Source organism: Canis lupus, chromosome 20 (genome assembly GCF_003254725.2).
Source record: "Canis lupus dingo isolate Sandy chromosome 20, ASM325472v2, whole genome shotgun sequence".
NCBI classification, from domain to species: Eukaryota; Metazoa; Chordata; class Mammalia; order Carnivora; family Canidae; genus Canis; species Canis lupus.
The window spans coordinates 41,212,823-41,235,252 of record NC_064262.1 but is presented as its reverse complement, the minus strand read 5'-3'; the positions used below and the strand labels follow the sequence as shown (position 1 = coordinate 41,235,252).

The 22,430-nt window shown below is 38.1% G+C and overlaps 1 protein-coding gene across 33 annotated transcripts in view; it reads right to left on the bottom strand.

Annotated features, from left to right (window-relative positions):
* Positions 1–22,430, bottom strand: part of MAP4 (microtubule associated protein 4) — a 204,789-nt gene that overhangs the window by 131,765 nt on the left and 50,594 nt on the right. For 31 of the 33 annotated variants that reach the window (XM_035703261.2, XM_035703268.2, XM_025455686.3 and 28 more), the window contains one exon: positions 435–676. In XM_035703261.2, coding sequence (XP_035559154.1) covers positions 435–657 — 223 coding nt within the window. In that variant the 5' untranslated portion in view covers positions 658–676. Of the gene's footprint in view, positions 1–434; positions 677–7,434; positions 7,591–15,103; positions 15,207–22,430 lie in introns of those variants that run through there. The other 2 variants (XM_035703262.2, XM_025455687.2) reach the window with 2 other exon arrangements.

The window sequence follows — 22,430 nt, the reverse complement described above, 5'->3', positions numbered from 1 at the left end:
CAATATATAAAAGCAGTAAAGTTCTTTTAAAGGATTTAATCCATGGTTTAATCCTGACCTGGAATTATTCCCAAAGACAACAAGTGGTATCTGATTCCATTCCAAATTCAGTCTTGAATATAAACACAGAATTTTATATACCTGATTTTTTACAAAGCTACTTTCAAAGTAAAGGCACAACAGGCAGTTTAAATTCAGGAAATTAGGCAGATTATACAATAGTTGAGACTTTACAGAAGAAACCTTTAGATTGAAAGTAATCTACAGTGTCATAAACACAAACTCAACTAAGGGTAATGAACCTACGTCTTTGGTTTCTAACAAAATTTGGATAAAGTGACTGAACTCAACTCAGTTTCCTCAAGGTTTCTAAGATTATGAACCAAAACATAATCTCTAATCTGGTTTCTCGGTAGTTTAGCTTAACTACTTACCTTCAACCTGGCTAGGATCTGAGCATGGTTTTTTCTTTGAGTCTGAATTCCCAGTTTTCTCATCAACATCCAGGAGAGGAATATAGTCTGTTTTTCCAACAGTTTCTCCCACAACATCATCAAAGGCCTCTGCCTCCAGTGTGGCAATAAAGTCCCGTTTTATCTCTTCCTCAATCTCTGGAGGTGGCTCTGTTAATGCGTCCGCAAGACTGAGGTCAGCCATTTTGCACCACTGCAACTGCCTAGTGAGGGGGGGAGAAATGTTTCATAAGATGAGCACTGTGCAAAAGGAAACATTCCTAGAAACTTTTTTCAGTTGTTCTAAACAATAAACAAAAAGAAATAAAATCTAAAACTTGAGCACTAGAAAAGGCTCCCTCATTTCACAGATTAGAAACTTAAAGCACAGTTAACAGTCTCACCCGAAGTAAACACTCTATTTCTAACATCTCTGGGAAGTAAACAGAGCAAATGACATTATGCCCTTTTCATTAATTAAAAAAAAAAAAAAGTTTAATTTAAATTTTTTTTTTTTTTATTCATGAGAGACACACAGAAAGAGAGGTAGAGACCCAGGCAGAAGGAGAGAAGTAGGCTCCCCACAGGAAGCCTGATGTGAACCTTGATCCCAGGACCCTGGGATCATGACCTAAGCCAAAGGCAGCCACTCAACTGCTGAGTCACCCAAGTGCTCCAATAAAAAAATGTTAAATATATATAAAAAAAAAAAGTTAACTTATCCAAAGTTATAGCCAGTAAGACTCAATCAGGTTTTTTTTGTTTTTTAAGATTTTATTTATTTATTCATGACAGACACAGAGAGAGAGAGAGGAAGAGACACAGACAGAGAGAGAAGCAGGCTCCGTGCAGGGAGCCCGATGCGGGACTCAATCCCAGGACTCCAGGGTCATGCCCTGGGCTGATGGCAGACGCTCAATTGTTGAGCCACCAAGGCGTCCCTCAAATCACATCTTTTGATCAAGTCTTATAAACTTATCAACTATTCCATGTATCCTCATTTCCAAATCATGTCCCAGAATAATTCTTAAAAGAATAAACAAAAGGAGAGATTACATTACATTCCCATTTAAAAAAAAAAAAAAGGTTACGTTATTATCAGATGAACGAAGTCACCTTTCCTAACAAAAGATTTATTTTGTTGAGGTTAAATACTACTTCCTCATAAATCTCTTGTGGATAGCTCTGTTAACTAATTTATATCTAGCCCTTGTTGGCATGAAAAATACAGACATGTTCCCTGATTAGCTAGGGGTGGCAGCCCCTCTGTGTGATCATGTACATCACTATCTCTTCAGAACATCAGACTCTCAATGTTTAAACATAATCTGAAGTTAAAAAGTATAATCTACTACAGACAAAACTACAGGTGAATAGCCCAGAAAATACAGAAATAGTGTAGTAAAAATGCCAAAGGGCCTGCAGTAAACTGAGCTCCCAGTATATACATAGCAGGGTGAAATTAAAAAAAAGTGTTCAGGGTACTATCTCTGCTTTCAAAAGGTCTAATTTAAGAGAGACTCATAAAGATAAGTAAACATATGAGCTTTCTTGACCAGGCAAGTAAGTCAACTAGAAATCTTTAGCTGCACAGGTGGCTCATTAGGTTGAATGTCTCACTCTTGATTTTGGATCAGGCAAAAAAATCGTGAGGTCCTGGGATGGAGCCCCACGTTGGCCTCCATGTTCCGCAGGGAGTCTGCTTGAAGATTCTCTCTCTCTGTCCCTCCCCCTGCTTGTACAGCATGCTCTCTCTTCTCTCTCTCATGAATAAAAAGAAAGAAGAAAAGAAAGAAAAAAAAGAAAAGAAAAAAAAAGAAAAGAAAGAAAAGAAAGAAATCCTTAGCTGCACAGTATGATAGCTACTGCTTCTTTCTGCCCAGAAATTCATTCTTCCTTATCTCTCCCCATAGATACCAATAGTTACCCCAGTAGTGCTGGACACATAACCAGGAAGAGGATGGTTGGAAAAGGAATATTTCATAACTACATCCTGGATGGAAGACCCACCAAATGGCAGCTGTTCAGTTGCCCTGGTTGTCTTCTTTCTTGAGTCTAAGTGAGCAACCTTTCAATCTTTCTTTTAACTAATTTAGTCAATCTATTGCTTACAACCAAAGAATCTCAACTAATACACCCAGTCTTCCCTCCACACAAATTTTTAAAAGCCACAATTTACTGTGATTCGAGCCATTTTTAAAGTCTCGCCTTTAAAACTGTCCTCCACTGTCTACCTCTCTCCAGCTAAATTTACTAAGGAAAAAGAACACACCAAGGAGTACAGTCATTCTATCTTCATCTCTGTCTCCACACATAAGTTCCTATCATAGTTTTCAGTACAGAGCAGCACACTTATAACCCATTTACAACACATGAATATGGATGGGCAGTCCTATTCTATATGCCACCCAGGCTACTTTACATATAAAGTATGATGTCTCTCCAGATCCTACCAGGAAAAATGCTGAAAAAGAACTCATTAAAGAACTTTTTAAAAAGCCTGACAAATTTAATGTCAATAAGTTCTACAAAAAACAACTGGTCTTCCCTTTTCTATGATAACTATTATCACCAGTTAGCATTTGAAATCTATTATGGGGACGCCTGGGTGGCTCAGCAGTTAAGCATCTGCCTTCAGTTCAAGGCATGATCCTGGGGTGCAGGGATAGAGTCCCACATCGGCCTCCCTCCGAGGAGCCTGCTTCTCCCTCTGCCTGTGTCTCTGCCTCTCTCTATGTCTCTCATGAATAAACAAAATCTTAAAAAAAGAAAAAAGAAAGAAATCTATTATGAACCAAAATTGATAAAGGATGTCTATAATTAAATAGTTTCAAGGTCAAAGAGCACTTGAAAGGACATCTGTACCATCTTTAACAATAGCTCTATTTTTTTTCCATAATATATACCTATGACACCTTTTTCATGCAATCCACTCAAACTTCCTAATTTAGGATACAGGTAAAAATACAGACAAAATCGACAGTATCTTTTAAATCTCATTTATGTGAGTGCGTATTCTCAAAGGTCAGCTCTTTATCCACTGTAATCTTTCTCTCTTCACCCCCACCCCAACCTCCCAAACCACATCCTGGGCTGACATGGAATTTGAATAGCAGCTTAAATGCAGTTTAAGAAGGTAACCAATAGGGATCCCTGGGTGGCGCAGCAGTTTAGCGCCTGCCTTTGGCCCAGGGCGCGATCCTGGGGATCCAGGATTGAATCCCACGTCGGGCTTCCGGTGCATGGAGCCTACTTCTCCCTCTGCCTGTGTCTTTGCCTCTCTCTCTCTGTGTGACTATCATAAATAAATAAAAATTTAAAAAAAAAAAAAAGAAGGTAACTGATAGAAAATTAGCTGAAAAGCAAGAAGGTCATTTGGCTCTGAGTACATTTAGCCAACCACCCAGCATCTGTATCTTAACATAGTTTAGATACTCCTTTCTTGTTACTACATATAAATAGAAGTATGATTTACAAACACACACACACACACACACACACACACACACACAATCTACTTATGGAAAATGAAAGTACTGGCTTTGATCCAGAAAGCCCCAGTTTTCAATAAATTAAATTCAATTTTATAGTTATTCTATTCTAAAATATATACAAGTATAAAAAATTCGGTAAGTGTTCTACAGGTTTGTTAAACTGGTTCTGCAAGTGTTCCAGAATTGATTTTAATGAATTCATGGGTGAATTTCATTCCGCACTTACGGAACTATTTAAGGTCACTTAATATTCAGTTATACCTTAAAACACTGAGTTATGTAATTTATGGACAAAAGTATATGACACAACGTTATTCTCAAATCTGGATATTCAGGAAGATTCAAATGTGTACCCTTGTGAATGAGGACTATCTACTTAAGAGAAATGATCTATTTATGCTATTCCTTTCTCATTTGTATAAAGTTTTTACCTTTAAAAGGATTTGTTCCTGGCAGGCAAGGAAAGAAAGCTGGGTACAGAAGTTTCTATGCTTCCCTGGGCACCAGTTTAATCTAAAGCTTTCAGTGAGTCATGGGCAGGGGCTGAGTTCCCTAATCTGTAAAATTAGAGTGGTATGTTAAATGATTCCTGAGGTTGATTATTCTGTAAACTGCTTATAATTTAGATTTATCACTTAAGTTAGAAATAAACAAGATGCACGTAGATCCTCAATGTGCATGTGTGACTTTTACATATCAAGTGCTCCCAAATATAACTGGGTTCAGGTTTATTAAAAGGCAAAAGCTTTTTGGCAAAGGGAGAGACTAAAAACAAACTCAACGCTGTGCAGTGCCCTGCTTGAGCAAATCTGACTGGAGCTTAAGAAACTCCACCCAGTTCTGGCTAACATCAAAGGAGACTTGACACCACTCTGCCAGAAAATAAGTCCCATATTATTTAACCAGGTACCAAGAGAACACAGTTTTTGAGCATAGCACTCTGGACAGCTGATCTTTCATTCGGACCACGTGCCTTTAGTGAAACTACATGGTAAGAAGAGTTTTGAAAATTTGTGAACGAGGACAAGAAGAAATGGCAAGATGATGAAGCAGAGAACAGAATTTTGGTCTCTTGACTACCCTCTGACTATTAATAGCCATGGACTCATACGGAGTAAATAAGAAGATATGATGCAGTCACAAAGCATCTCCTCTGTTGTATGATTTACTTTAGATCACAAACTCTGGAATTAGTTACTAAACTCAACTATTTTCAGGTACCTGGGTGGCTCAGTGGTTGAGTGTCTATCTCTGGCTCAGGTCCTGGGACTGAGTCCCGAATCAGACCTCCCACACGGAGCCTACATCTCCCTCTGCCTCTGGGTAGGTCTCTGCCATTCTCTGTGTCTCTCATGAATAAACAAATAAAACCTTTAAAAAAAAATAAAAATAAAATAAAACACTTTCTAGGTCTATAGAGATTAATGTTCATATCTAATTTAAATACACAGAAGTGTAGGCAATTTTTTAAGGTCCCAAAATTCTTCTTGAAAATTTTAGGTCAGTTTTACCTACAGTCAAGTAGTCACTCATTCCAGAACTGTGCTCATTCTGTCTCAAGAGAAATTATCATTAGCAATCTACTCTGCAAATGGCCTGTGGCTGCATTTGTCCTTCCCTATCTACTCCCCTCCCTGTGGCCCCTCCTCTCTCAAAGGTGCTGCTTCAAAAGCTAAAGTGGAGAAAAAAACTCATGATGAAAAAGAACAGCCTAATTCTCACCAACACACTGAAACACTTTTCACAACCACAGTCATATTTTCATTTCACTCTGTCATATTAGCCAAATCTTTACCAAGATTCATTTGCGGTAGCCAGCATTTTCTTTTCAAAAGTGTAGAATCCTATTTCATAATTTCAAGAGGGATAAGGGGACATACATCTCAGAAGGTCCATCATTCCATCTTAGTGTGAATTTAGTTATCAAGTTAACTTTCCTCTTAATCCCAGAAATCAATTCCATGGAAAGTATCTGAGTTTGGGGTTTTAGTGTGAAAAGGGAGAATACTAATTTAGTAACACGGAACATTTCAGGAACAATGCAGATCTGGATAAGGTATCAAGGTAGGGAGAGAGCATGTGGTCCCAGAGGCCCTTGGAGGTCAAAGAAAGGGAAGGAACACAAAGCCAAAAACAAGCTCTTTTAAAAATATTGCCTCCTGTCAATTGTAGAAGGAAGAAACTTTCTTCACAGTCAGCTGGACTAGTTGAGAAACAAAATTCTCATTTATAAAGTTGGTTATCAAAAAAAATAAAAAATAAAAAAATAAAGTTGGTTATCTAAGGGAAATGCTGGTGAGTTCCCAATAACCAACTTAGTAAGTAAACATTTAATAATAATTCTTAAAGGCAGAAGACCATTACTAATGCTTACTTAAATTTTCTCCATGATTGATACTTTCAATTTTGGTGGGAGGAGTAGGGGTAAGGGTGAATTATGGACAAGATACAGAACTAAAAAGCTATGTGGCTAATATTTTTCTTTCTTTCTTTTTTTTTTTTTTCTGCATGACTATGTAAATGGAGAGAATTCGGAGGCCGCATTAAGCTTCTATCCCAGGATATTAGTAAGAGTGCTGTGCCCAAAATGAAGTTGTTCTTCTTAAGGCTTGGAAGAAACCCAGCATCCCAGCCAGTTCCAGAGACCATTTATATCTGACATGGTTAGTGGTACAGCCTGCATCACAAAGATTTCATATTCAACATGAGATTTTTTTTTTAGTTTGCCTATCAAATTTTCAATTATTAAAAAAAAAATTTTTTTTTCAATTACTAAATGGGGACTCTATTCCTCAGATTGGTTTTAATGAAGTTCTTTCAGAGGTCTATTACATAGCAAGCTGAACCTTATTTGTCTGGTGTCTGTGTTCTGCTTTTAATTTATTTAACTAGAAAACTAGATTGATTTATACTTTCAATCAAAACAATATTTAAAAGTAAAACCAAATCTTTATTAAGGACCTATATGGGAATCAGCTATCATCTTACCCAGAGGTAAGGGTCCCTGAGGTTAATCTGAATTTCTCCTGCTCCTCCCCAGAACCAGAATGGCAAAAGCACAACTCAGCAACATCTTGACTATCCTAGCAATAAGTCCCAAACCCCTATAGAATATATTAAGTTTCCACCCCCAGGTACCTCCCTACACACTTCAAGGACAACAGCTGTACTATTATGAACTGATGGTATTTGCAGGCTCCACAGGATTCTGTTCAAAACCACCATTTGTCCTGTTCATCATAGGATGAGCAACAAGAGAAAGCCCTTGATTACTGGAATAGCTGAGGCCATTGCCCAGTGACATTCCTATATATAAGAGCAAATGGATTTTACTTCCATGTAGGCCCCCCCAAGCAGAGTTCCTTTTCCCACTGCTGTTTTAGGGAGTTCTGTCCTTTAAACATAAAAACATTGCATGCACATGCACACACATATTCACATACAGAAAACCTTGCAGCACAAGCTTCAAAGCCTAGCTTCTTACTTACAAGAACTATCCAGGCAGTCTGTCTTCAGTCCTAACCAAATGCATTTTGGACCTCTAAGCAGGCACCTGCCTGCCACGTTTCTGTCCAAGTGAATTTAAACCTATTTCTCCAAGAAGAATCATCCACACTAGATACCTCCCACTGTTAGCCATGTGATACACTCAGCATGATGTCTGCTGAAGTCTGGGAATGTGCGCCAAAACAAGACACGACAATGACACAGCACTTACATTTCTGCTATAACCATCCTTAAGAGCAACTCTTCAATTTTATCTCAATTAAGAAAAAAAAAAAGTGAATCTTAAGATGATTCTCAATAGCTCAATCCCCTCAAATTGTAAAATTTGTAATTTTATTACAATTGTAAAATTGTAAAATTGTAAAATTTATTTTAAATTTTGTAAAATTGTAAAATTTATTAAAATTGTAAAATTTGTAAAATTGTAAAATCTCAATCCCCTCAAATTGTAAAAAAAAAAAAAAGTATTTCTTAAAATGTCACTATTCATCCCATTCTTCTTCAGTCTAATTAAGAGCAAAACACATTCAGAGTTTGCCTACACCTATCTAGAAATTATTTCTAAACACTTAAGAACTCTAAAGGCTTTTATAAAAAGACCAGCTTAAATAATCTAAGCTCCAATTCCTTCACTTTAACAGTGGACAACAACAACAAAAAAAGGACCAGAAAAAATGATGTCACTTTTTTTTTTTTTAAGTATTTATTTACTCATTCATGAGCCACAGAGAGAGAGACAGAGACACAGGCAGAGGGAGAAGCAGGCTACATGCAGGGAGCCTGACATGGGACTCAACCCTGGGTCTCCAGGATCACGCCCTGGGCTGAAGGTGGCGCTAAACCGCTGAGCCACCCGGGCTGCCCAAACAAGTCACTTTTAAGTGAAGCTGAACTGAGGATCAGGCTAAGGGGAGAGCGAGCAAACACTAGAAACACAAGCAAGGTGTTTGTCCAGAATTGACAAAATCTTTGAATTTGCTTTGTTTTATCTGATGCAATGACATCACTATACTTCCATTTTCTTCCCCCTACTTTTCTTCTTAAAGGATAAAAGCAACTGGAAGAGTCTTGAACATCAGGGGAAAAAAATCTCAACTGATTTTTTTTTTTTTTTTTAAGATTTTATTTAGGGCAGCCCCGGTGGCTCAGCGGTTTAGGGCCGCCTGCAGCCCAGGGTGTGATCCTGGAGACCCTGGATCGAGTCCCACATCAGGCTCCCTGCATGAAGCCTGCTTCTCCCTCTGCCTGTCTCTGCCTCTCTCTCTCCTCCCTGTGCACTCTCATGAATAAATAAATAAAATCTTTAAAAAAATAAGATTTTATTTATTTATTAATGAGAGATAGAGAGAGAAAGAGAGAGAGAGAGAGAGAGAGAGAGAGAGAGAGAGGCAGGCTCCATGCAGGGAGCCTGACACGGGATTCGATCTCGGGTCCCCAGAATCAGGCCCTGGGCCGAAGGCAGCGCTAAACCACTGAGCCACCCGGGCTGCCCTCAACTGATTTAAAAGGACTCCAACGTCTATTAAGAAAAAAAATCACTCCAAACTCCTTAGTATGATATCCTGGTCATATAATCCTACAGGACCCTGCCCTAGGACCTACAAGAACCATCAGCAGTTTTCCATGGAGGCTCTCCCTGTACCTGAGTCACATGGAATCAGCTGCCATTTTATAAGCCTATCACTGATCTCATTACCACATGCCCTTGTTCACGCAGTTCTCCACACTTCAAATCCTCTTCATTGCTGCTCGCTTGTCAGTCTTAAAATCAAGGCCCAAATCAACTATCACCTTTTCTGTGATTCCCTTTTGAAATCTTTTCTCCCAGCACCATGGAGAACTAACACCTCATCTGTACTTCAATTGTAACAGTACAGTCTAATCTGTACTGTAGTTTTATATGCCAACGGCACTTATAACTGCTAGATCCCAAAGGGGAAGGACCATGTCCAAGCAATGTGTGTATTTTCTCTTAGTGGATTACTTTGCACAGAAGATGAACTAAAATAACAAAAACCAACAAAACAAGGGAGCTAGGTAAACAGAATTCTAAAATGGTATGACTGAACTTAATAAAAAGGTCTCAGGTCTCAGGGTGCCTGGGGGTGCTCAATCAGTTAGGTGTCCGACTCATGATCTCAGCTCAGGTCTCAATCTCAGTGTCGTCAGTTCAAGGCCTGCACTGGGCTCCACAATGGACATGGAGCCTATTTGGGGGGGAGGGGGGGAAGTAGGTCTAATTTGAAACTAATCAGAGGTGCTAAAACTACAATAACTCTTCAAAACGGGAAAAATGATAAACATGGTCAAGGTTGAATGTCACCACTGATTAACTACATTCACCTCATTTCTTCTACTTTCCAAACAGCTTTGTGCCAGAGCACTCATGTTGTCTGCAATCACAGAAAGCAAGCCAACAAGGAGTAACCATACAAGCCAGATCTCCATGCTGGTCATCTTATCATTATTAGGCAGGGCAATAAAAATAGCTCTCTGCTTTTAGAAAAGCACAACATGATGCAATATGGCAGAAACAAATAGCATTTTGTTGAAGAGATAAACTACCACCATCATGTTAACATCACCGTTAATTTTATAATTTAATAATTTTATAATTATTAAAATGTTAAATCTCCATAGTATCAGCTCACATATGTCTGTCAAGGAGTAGTAAATACACTATGCAATTTTAAGATTACTGAGTGCTGGGGAAACTGGTTGAAGGGAAAAAACTACTCACACTTGATTAGCTTTTGAGAACTAATCAAGAAAAATCTCTCCATCAAGCCAAGTGAAGCTTCTCAAGTTCAGAGCCATAAAGTGCCATATTTTATTCTTTAAGATGTCAGTGAAAGTGAAGGAAAATGAAAGACTGAATTATAAGGAGATGGGGATTTGTGCTGATAATTCTGTAATTATTTATTATAGATACACACAATGTGTGTCTCCTTCAGAGTCCCATTGGACTCTGAGTTCCTAGATGGCAAAGACATATCTTTTTCATCTTTTATCCTGTACATCTAGTACTATAGTGACACCTGTTAGGATCTCAAATGCAGTCATCTTGCTGGGAGTGCTCTATTCCATATCATGACACAGACTTCTCTCGTTGGGAGTTCACAGTTGCCTAGATGGAAGAACCCTCTTGGCTCTTTCACTGTGGGTCCTGGGCTTACAATCAGCATTGGAGTATAGTAGCCACACTCTTCTGGCAGGAAAGAGGAAGGTATGAACTCTATAGGGTACTCAGCAGACATTTTGTAGAAAGCCCTTAATGGTGGTAGTAAATGCCTTGCCTTTAACATAAAAGTGCCTTATAAATGCTTTCAAATGGGGAGGAGGAGTGTAAAATACTGAATAAAGTGAAAAGTCAAAGGAATCTTTCAAGGTATTTTTAACCTAACTTTTAACATTTTATCTGGAATAGAAGTAAGGATCTGAGTTAAAAGTGAAATGCAGTCAGGGGTGGGGGGAGGGGGGGGACAGAAAAAAAAAGTGAAATGCCACTGGATCAGAATCATTCAGGGACAGAGGTGGGCAATTTCAGTTTTTAAGTGTTGATTCTGAAGGGTACTCAATTGAAACTATTGAATTAACAATCTACTTAATACACTAAAAATATAGTTTACTGAAATGAAACATAAGACAGAATTTATAAAACTTAACACTTTTTTTAAAAAATTTACTTATTCAAAAATAAATAAATAAATAAATATTTACTTATTCATGAGAGACACAAAGAGGCTGAGACATAGGTAGAGGGAAAAGCAGGCTCCCCACTGGAAGCCCGATATGGGACTCAATCCCAGGACCCTGCAAACACATCCTGAGCCAAAGGTAGATGCTCAATCACTGAGCCACCCAGGTGCCCCAAAACTTAACACTTTTAGAAAGAGATCACATTCTCCCTTTATGGGAAGGTAGGTGCTTTTTTTTAAAAAATAATTTATTCATGAGAGACACAGAGAGAGAGAGAGAGAGAGAGAGAGAGAGGCAGAGACACAGGTAGAGGGAGAAGCAGGCTCCATGCAGGGAGCCCGATGTGGGACTCAATCCCAGATCCCAGGATCACGCCCTGAGCTAATGTCAGACGCTCAACCGCTGAGCCACTCAGGCATCCCTGGGTAGGTGCTTTAGATAGACTTTACTAGAAGTAGAGCCCGACAGGGATTCTTATATAATTGATTTACTGAGGGAGTGCCTTCAAGAGAAACCTGTAAGGGACGGAAAGGAAGCAAAACTGTGTTTCAGCTAAAGGTTAGCCTGTGCCTCTTGTCTGGGAAGCTATGAAGCACAACCATACCACAGAGTCAATCCCACCATGAGGTAAGGGAACCAGGTTTTTGTAACTCTCATCAGGCAGTCCTTGGCTGAGAGCCATGTGAAGGGAGGGGACATAACTTCCCAGGCATCTCTGGGGGAGGTGGCTCCCACATGCTATGGCCCTTGCTAACACTCACAGCAGCTTGGGGTTGGTGTTGGGGGTGGGGGGGTGTTTATCAGAGAGAGAGAGACGGACTCTAAGCAAAAAACCATTAGTAGAAAAAAACTGACAAATTTAATTCACTAAGATTTACCAGTATTAAATATTAATCTTGTATGTATCTAACAACACAGCTATTTTTTTTTTTACAACACAGCTATTTTAAAAACAAAAAACTTCATCCAAAACAACAACACTAATTCAAAAAGAGTATATGCACCCCTATGTTTACTACAGCATTTTATAACAGCCAAGATCATGGAAGCAATCTGTGTCCATCAAAAGATGAATGGAAAAAGAAGATGCGATACATATACATACATACATACACACACACACACACACACACACAATTTAATATTACTCAGCCATAAAAAAGGATGAGCTCTTGCCATTTGCAACGACATGGATGGACCTGGAGGGTATTAAGCTAAGTGAAATAAGTCAGAGAAAGACAAATACCATATGATTTCACTTATATATGGAACCTAAAAGACAAAACGAACAAACAAAAAGCAGAAAAAGACCTATAAATATAGAGAACAAACACAGTTGGCAGAGCAGAAGGAGATATAGGGGGAGACAATTCATTAATATTTAATACTGGTTAATGGGTAAAATGGGTGAAGGGAAATGGGTAATAGAGGCTTCCAGACAGGAAATGAATAAGTCACAGGAATAAAAGGCACGGCTTAGGGAATATAGTCAATAATGTTGTAATAGCACTATATGGTAACAGATGGTAGCTACACTTGTGTGAACACAGCATGATGTAAAAACTTATCCAATCACTAAGCTGTAGCTAAAACTGTAATGTTGTATATCAACTATACTTCAATAAAAGTAAAACAAAAACATAAAACTGACCTTAATGAGGAGAAACAAAGGAATCCTCCTTCAGACAGGGGATATTGTAAAACATCTCAGTAACTGACACATCTTATAGACAAAAGTCAGTAAGCATATACTAGCTCTGAACAACTCAATATACAAGTTTCAGCTAATGAACTACAAAGTACAACTGGAGAAGACTCTTTTCTAACACATATGGGACATTTCATTTGTAAAATAAATGTCTATTAAGACATAAAACAAATCTCAAATTTTAAAAATTATTATTATAAGAGAAGAAACTAATGGTTACCCGCAAGGAGGTGGATGGGGGGGGGAATGGGTGAAATAGATGATGGGAATGAAGGAGTGTACTTGTGATAAGCACCAGGTGTGACATGGAAGTGTTGAGTCATTCTACTGCACACTTGAAATCACACTGTGTTAACTGGAATTTAAAAACTTTTAAAAAAAATAATTTTTTTAAAAAAAAATTATTATTTTATGATATACATTTAGGAAACATCACAAATAAGTTAGAGATAAAATCTGAATTTTTAAAAAATTTGTTGGGGCAGCCTGGGTGGCTCAGTGGTTTAGCGCTGCCTTCAGCCCAGGGTGTGGTCCTGGAGACCCGGGATCAAGTCCCATGTCGGGCTCCCTGCGTGGAGCCTGCTTCTCCCTCTGTCTGTGTGTCTCCCTCTCTCTGTGTCTCTCATGAATAAATAAATAAAATTAAAATTAAAAATGTATTAAGAAAATTTTTTAAAAGCTGCAAACAATTAACGAGTTAAATCATAAAAGAAATGAAGAAATACTTAGAATTGAGTAATAACAAAAATATTAAACACCAAAGCTTGTAGAATATACTTAAAGAAAGAATTTGAGGAAGTTTCCAGCCTCAGGTGCTTTTATTTAAAAAGAAGAATATTAAATGTTTGTTATTTATAAATAAATAAATAAATAAGAAAGAAGAAAGAAAGAAAGAAAGAAAGAAAGAAAGAAAGAAAGAAAGAAAGAAAGAAAGAAGGATATAAATAAATTAGTTAAAATCCATATTAAGGGGGATCCCTGGGTGGCGCAGCGGTTTGGCGCCTGCCTTTGGCCCAGGGCGCGATCCTGGAGACCCGGGATCGAATCCCACATCGGGCTCCCGGTGCATGGAGCCTGCTTCTCCCTCTGCCTATGTCTCTGCCTCTCTCTCTCTCTCTCTCTGTGACTATCATAAAAAAAAAAAAAAAAAAAAAAAAAAAAAAATCTGTTTAAAAAAAAAAAAAAAAATCCATATTAAGAGTCAGATAGAGAAAAAAAAAAAGTCAGATAGAAATAAATTTAAAGAAAACCAAAAGGGGCAGCCTGGGTGGCTCAACGGTTTAGCGCCGCCTTCAGCCCAGGGCCTGATCCTGGAGACCCCGGATCGAGTCCCACATCAGGCTTCCTGCATGGAGCCTGCTTCTCCCTCTGCCTGTGTCTCTGCCTCTCTCTCTCTCTCTCTCCCTCTGTATCTCTCATTAATAAATAAATAATAAAACCTTTAAAAAATAATAAAATAAAGAAAACCAAAGGAAGGAAATAAAGTCTTGTACAAAAATAAGGTACAAAGAAAGAAATGAGGAGATCAACAAAGCAAAAGTCCCCTTTAAGGAGTAATAAAGTTAACAAACCTTTGGTAAGACTGACCAAAAAAGGAGAGAGGACATAAATGAACAATTCTGGGAAGGAAGGGAAAAGAATAATGCTATAAATGTGGCAGAGGAAAAAGGAGATTACCAGCAACTATGCCAACAAACATGAAAATCAGATGAAAAAGACCAGTTCCAGGGCACCTGGCTGGCTCAATGGATGGAGCATAGGACTCTTGAGCTCAGGATTGTGAGTTTGAGCCCCACATTGGGTGGAAAGATTACTAAAAAAAACAAAACAAAACAAAAAAAATTACATATATATATATATATATATATATATATATTTTTTTTTTTTTAAAAAGACCAGTTCCTAAAAGATCCTAACTGATCCAAAATATTATAGTAAGCAAAAAACCTAAAAAGTCCCAAATCAATTAAAGAAATTGAAACAATATTTTTAAGTCTTAGACACACAAACACCCCCCCACACACACACACGCATATATAGCACATATACACATCCTACCTAAGGATTTTACAGTTCTACCAAATACTCAAGGTGCAGATAACTCTGATCTAACATAAACTCTTTAGAAAATAGAATTCTCACCAAATCATTTTATGAGGTTAACAAAAGTATAATGTAGTGGTTAGAGGCCTGCATTCCAGCCAGACTGTGAGAGAGGTTCAAAGTTGGCTTCTACCACTTACTATCTATGTGACCTTGAGCAAGTTTCTTCATTCTTTTGCTTCAGTTTCCTCAAATGTAAGTTGGGAATAATAGTATCACCTACTTTCTGGATCTGTTAATATATAAAATAGGGCATGGAACATTGTATGGGTTTTACAGATTTGCTACTGATTATATGACTATTAATAATATAACTGCTACTAAATCCAAACAAGAAGAACACAGTAATGGAAAATTATAAGCCAAAATAAACTTTACAAACTTAAATCAGGGGTCAGCAAACATTTTCTGTACAGAGCCAGATAGTAAATTGTTTATAAACTCACTTATATACTTTGTAACAAATAAAGGCAGTCCTTGCTTTGCATGGTTCTAATAAGCACAAATTTCAGTTACCACGATTTAGTTAAATAATACCAGTCCCCCAACAATGTGGTTCAAGTTTCAGTTAACATGGTACATTAACTATAAGAAACTGCAAAAAGTATAAAATTTGCTGTTAGCCCTTCGGTCTACAAATTACTACATAAGTAACAGGTGTGCATGGAGATCAGTGACCTGTCACACCACTTTTTAAATTTTTTTAAAGATTTTATTTATTTATTCATGAGAGACACAGTGAGGCAGAGACATAGGCAGAGGGAGAAGCAGGCTTCCTGCAGGGAGCCTGGTGCAGGACTTGATCCCAGGACCCCAAGATCACAAAGTGAGCCAAAGACACACACTTAACCAACTGCGCCACCCAGGCACCCTTCATATCACTTATTAAAAAATATTTTATTTATTTATTTTAGAGGGGAGGGAAGGGAAGAGGGAGGAAAAGAGAGAATCCCAAGCAGACACCATGCTGAATGCAGAACCCCCTACACAGGGCTCGATTTCACAACCCTGAGGGTCATGACGTGAGCCAAAATCAAGAGTTAGAGGCTTAACCCAGGCACCCTTCACATCACTTCTTCAAAGCCTGCTGCTGATTGGTCACTGAGCATCTGTTATTCAGTTCATGCATAAACGTGATGTTGCCTCCTCATCTCCCAATGATGAACCCATGTGGCATTTCACAAAACTGAGTAACTGAAAGAAGAAACTGGCCTACAAAAACAAATGTGCAGCAAAGAATCAAAAAGTAGTTAACACTGGAAATGAAATTCAAGTCAAACATAAATGTACTCATAGAAAAATCAGCTCACTGGGAATGTTGACATTATCACCATTCAAAAGACTCTGGATATGCTGCCAGAGGAACTCAGTGAAGGTAAACTTATCTCCATAAATGAGGGCAATGATTTGGTGAAAAAAAATGAAAATGCCTTAGAGGAGGTGATGCTGGCAAGAAATTTCACATTAGAAGAACTGGGAAGAGGGGATCCCTGGGTGGCTCAGTGGTTTAGTGCCTGCCTTTGGCCCAGGGCGCGATCCTGGAGTCCCAGGATCCTGGAGTCCCAGATAGTCCCTGTCTATCATGAATAAATAAATAAAATCTTAAAAAAAAAAAAAAAAAGAGGAAGAAGAAGAACTGGAAAGATACTTTCCTATTTTTCATTTCCATAAGTTTTATAACGGAGAACAAGGGAGCTTTTTTTTTTTTAAGTTTTTAAAGATCACAGGACAATCATAATTTTTCCCATTGATTATTAACTTTGCTTAGCACAGTTTCACTCTGCATGGCCATTTTTACAGTCCCAAATACTGTGCAAAGCAAAAATGGCCTGAACTCAACACTACCATCATAGTATGAAAGTTTCCATAGACAATACACAAATGAACGAGTGTCTCTGGGTTACAATAAAACTGTATTTATAGTCACTAAAATTGAAAAGGGTACATCATCTGTCATGAAATGTTTTTCTCCTTTTGATTTTCTGTCAATCATTTTAAAATGTGACAAACATTCCGTGTTCACAAATTTTTTTTTAATTTTTTTTTTATTTTTATTTATTTATGATAGTTACAGAGAGAGAGAGGGGCAGAGACACAGGCAGAGGGAGAAGCAGGCTCCATGCACCGGGAGCCCGATGTGGGATTCGATCCCGGGTCTCCAGGATCGCGCCCTGGGCCAAAGGCAGGCGCCAAACCACTGCGCCACCCAGGGATCCCCACAAATTTTTTTTTAAGATTTTATTTATCCATTTGAGAGAGAAAGCACAACCGAGGGAGGGGCAGATGGAGAGGAACAAGCAGACTCCCTGCTAGTGGGGAGCCTGACGCCAAGCTCAATCCCAGGACTCTGATATCACAACCTGAGCCAAAAAACACACACTAAACTGACTAAGCCACCCACACGCCCCTTATCTCATAAATTATACAAAAATAGACAGTAAGCTGAATTTAAGCCATAATTTGCTGACTCCTGACTTAAGTGAAAAAAATCCTAAAATAAACAGTAGCAAATCAAATCAAGTAATGTGAAAGGATTCAACTTAAACCAAGTTGGCTAATAAAACTTTAAAAGAATCTATCAATATATTCACTACATCAAGAGATGAAGTAGGGAAACTAAAAGCTCATTTCTCAATAGAACCAAAAAAGCCTCTGAGAGACACCTGGATGGCTCAGCAGTTGGGTGGCTGCCTTGGGCTCAGGGCTTGATCCCTGTCCAGGGATCAAGTCCTGCACCGGGGTCCCTGTGGGGAGCCTGCTTCTCCCTCTGCCTATGTCTCTGTCTCTCTCTGTGTGTGTGTCTCACAGAGACACAGAATTTATTTATTTATTAAATAAATATTTATTATTTATTATTTATTTATTTAATAATAAATTCTTTTTTAAAAAAGCTTGGGGTGGAACTCAATTAGGATAGGAAGATCCTTTATCTGACAAAGGGTATCTACAAAATAAACAACAAAACGAAACCTGCCACAAACATTTTCTTGAAATGAGGTAGAAATAAAAACACCTGCTATTGCTGCCTGCTATTGCATAGCTAGTATGGTACAAAGAGCCAAGGAAAAAAATTAAGAGCATAAGGATCATAAAGAAAAATAATAACAGTCATTGTTTGCAGGAAACTATATACAGAGGAAATAAACTATTAAAATTAGTAAATGAATTTAGCAAGGTTGTTGAGCTCCAGGCAAATTATTAAAACACAACTGTATTTCCACATCCTAGCAAAAACAAATGGAAGATTTTTTGTTAAAAGTATCACTTATAATGGCATTTTCTTCAAAATTTCTAAGAATAACTTTAATGAAAGATATCCTGTACTACTACACAGAAAACAAAAAACTGAAATTACACATTTGAATAAATGGCAGGATATATCATGATCATGTAGAAGACCCAATATTTTAAAGATGTCAGTTATCTCCAAACTGATCTACAGATTGAACCTTTACAATCAAAATCCCAGTAGGTTTTTGGTTTTAAATTCAAACTGAAAAGTTGATTCTAAATTTTATATGAAAATATAAACAACTAAGACAATCTTAAGATAATTTAGAAGACATTAAGCCACTAAAGATCAAAACACACTGCTGGATTAATCTATATGAAATTGCCAAAAAGTAGTGACCTACAAATATGACCATTTCATAAGTTTCAACTAATAATGTATAAATATAGAATTGAAGACATTAAGGTACTGGCACAATCACCAAGAAAGAGGCCAAGTGAACAGTTTCAAAACAGAACCACTACATACAGTAACTTATGTGACACCTGCGGAGTAATAGGTAAAGAACTGTTTTTTTCAATAAATGATGCTGGGTCAATTGGATATCCAATTATAGGGGAAGATGTATCTTGAGTTCTATCTCACACAATGCACAAAAATCAATTCTAGGTAAATAACAAGCCTAAGAGTGAAAGATAAAACAATGAAGCTTCTAGAAGATAATATGGAGAATATCTTCATGATCATGGGAGTAAGCCAAGATTTCTTAAACAGGTCACACAGATCACTATAAGGGACTAAGATTGATAAATTAGACTACATTAAAGATAAGAATTTGTGTCCATTCAAACCATGTGTTGAAGAAGATACTTGCAACACATAAAACTCATATACGGGATATATAAAGAAATCTTACAAATAAAAAATAAAGAAAAAGCTGGGGTGCCTGGGTGGCTCAGTAAGTTGAGCATCTGACTCTTGATTTCAGCTCAGCTCATGATCTAGGGGTCATGAGATGGAGCCTCAAGTTAGACTCTGGGCTCAATGTGGAATCCACTTGAGATTCTACCTTTCCCTCTGCCCCTCCCCGTTTGTGCCCTCTCTCTTTCAAATAGATAAAATCTTAAAAAAAAAAAAAAAAAGGCAAAACAAAGGCCATCTCTCACAGGAGACTATCCAAATAACCAATAAACATATGAAAAAGTGCTTAATCATCATCAGGGAAAAATAAATTTTACTAATCATCAGGGAAAAATAAATTTACACTGAGATCCAATAAATAAGCGTTTAAATAGTAGAATTGCTAAAATGAAAAAGACAATATCAAGTGTTAGGAAGCATAAGCAGCAGACTAGACCTCTCATACACTGACATAAATTGATACAATCATGTTAGACAACAGTATGTTATTGTTTATAAGGTAGAATTTGTAAATTCTTAAAGTCAAATCCTTAGACTCAGGCCCTCCATTTCTAGATATCTCTGATAAACTCTTACATCCCTTTATAATAATATCAAAGAAGGGTGGCTCAGTGGTTGAGCATCTGCCTTAGGCTCAGGGCATGATCCTGGAGTCCTGGGATCGAGTCCCACATCAGGCTCCCTGCATGGAGCCTGCTTCTCCCTCTGCTTAGGTCTCTGCCTCTCTCTTGTGTGTGTGTCTCTCATGAATAAATAAATTCCTTTAAAAAAAAAAAAAGAATGTCAAAGCAGCATTATTCATAATAAGAAGAATCTAAAAACAACCCAGAGGTACATCAATAGAGAACAATTTTTTTAAGATTTATTTATTTATTTATTCATGAGAGACAGAGAGAGAGAGAGAGGCAGATACACACAGGCAGAGGCAGAGAGAGAGAGAGGCAGATACACAGGCAGAGGCAGAGAGAGAGGCAGATACACAGGCAGAGGGAGAAGCAGGCTCCATGCTGGGAGTCTGACGTGGGACTCAATCCTGGGTCTCCAGGACCACGCCCTGGGCTGGAGGCGGCGCTAAACTGCTGAGCTACCTGGGCTGCCCGAGAATAGATTAAATTTTATATTAATGAAATAAATACAGCATTGAGAATGAATTAACTATAGATAAACACATAGACATCTGTATGATCATGGGAGTAAGCCAATGATCTTGGCTTACTTTCAATAAGTGTTTAAAAAGTCCTACATTTATAATCAAACTACTAAAATAAACACAAAGGGTGCCTGGGTGGTGCAGTCAGTTACGCATCGGACTCTTGATTTCGGCTCAGGTCATGATCTCAGGGTTGCAATATCAAGCCTTACGTGGGCCTCCACAGTCAGTGTGGAGTCTGCTTAAGATTCTCTCTCCCTTAAAAAAAAAAAAAAAAAAAAAGATTCTCTCTCCCTCTTCCCTTCCCAATCATACTCTCTTTCTAAAATAAATAAATAGGGGATCCCTGGTGGCTCAGTGGTTTAGCACCTGCCTTCGGCCCAGGGTGTGATTCTGGAGTCCCGGGATCAAGTCCCACATCGGGCTCCCTGCATGGAGCCTGCTTCTCCCTCTGCCTGTGTCTCTGCCTCTCTCTCTCTCTTTCTCTCTGTCTCTCATGAATAAATAAAATCTTTAAAAAAAATAAAAAATTAAAATTAAATAAAATAAATAAATCTTAAAAAAAATACACAGGGAAAGGCACAAAAGTCAGTACGGTGATACTCTGAGGGAAAGAGAAACTCAGTAAGGAAGGGATAAATAAGGGACTTACGAAAGTCCAACTCTGTAAGCTGAGTGGTAGACTCATGAATATTTATTTTTATTATTCATTAAATTTTGCATATATATTGTTTTACACATAGAATGATACATATGAAGTATCAGAGCAAAAAAGGGGGGAAATGAGGGAGATGGATGGTAGAAAGACCAGGGAACAAGAATGGGAGGGAACATGGGATCCCTGGGTGGCTCAGCGGTTTGATGCCTGCCTTTGGCCTGGGGCGTGATCCTGGAGTCCCGGGATCAAGTCCCACATCCGGCTCCCTACTTGGAGCCTGCTTCTCCCTCTGCCTGTGTCTCTGCTTCTCTCTGTGTGTGTCTCTCTCATGAATAAATAAATAAACTCTTAAAAAAAAAAAAAAAAGAATGGGAGGGAACAAAGAGAAAAACATGAACAGTACCTATTAAGTTAAAAGAAATAGATTGGCTTCTGATTTCTAATAGTAACACCGGACAGTAGAAAGCAATGGAATGATGCCTCTAAAACTGAGAAAATTATTCTGAACCTATTTTTATACCCAACCCATCTATTAAGTGAGGACCAAAATGGAAAATTCAAACATGCAATAAATCTAAAGTTTATTTTTCAAATACACTTTCTGAAAATGAACTTTCAGTGCAGACACCAGGAAAATGACAAGTGAACACAGCATCACAGAAAAGCCATAGTAGCCAAATAATACAATTAACCTACAAGAGAAATGATTCCAAGATGATAGGTAATCCACTAGATCTACAGACAACTGTATAAAATTAACCTTTCCACAAACAGTATGATTTTACAAAGCTGAACAACCTTAAATTTTATGTAGTATAGATGATACACATTTTTCTACCAACAAGGTGAAAAAAGGCAACAAAAAATAGGCAGGGACAGGGCACCTGGCTGGCTCAGTCAGAAGAGCATGCATAGTCAGGGCTGTGGGTTCAAGTCCCACACTGCGTATAGAGATTACTTAAAAATAAATTTTAAAAAAAAGTAGGCAGGACTATTGCTGCAGGGGGGACTACCGAAGAAAGTACTGATTCAAATACAATGCAAATGGAGGTGTGGCGTTATTTTGAGCTAATACTTTGAGAAAGGAATGAATCTTAGGTTTAGAACATTCTCATCAGAATTACTACCACAGGACGGACCCATGTGGAATTATATATTTCCCTTTTTTTTTTTTTTAAGATTTTATTTATTTATTCACAACAGACAGAGAGAGAGAGAGAGAGAGAGAGAGAGGCAGAGACTCAGGCAGCGGGAGAAGCAGGCTCCATGCAGGAAGCCCAACGAGGGACTCAATCCCGGGTCTCCAGGATCACACCACAGGCCAAAGGCGGTGCCAAACCGCTGGGCTACCGGGGCTGTCCTATATATTTCCTTTTGTACCTAAGTGTAAAACATATATCACAGAAAGAAAAAGAAGGGAAAGTGGACAGAGATAATTCTAAAGCAGCAGCTGAAATCAACTGAAAGGCTTTTGCTGACTCTCCAAATTTAACCTTAAGTAGGCAG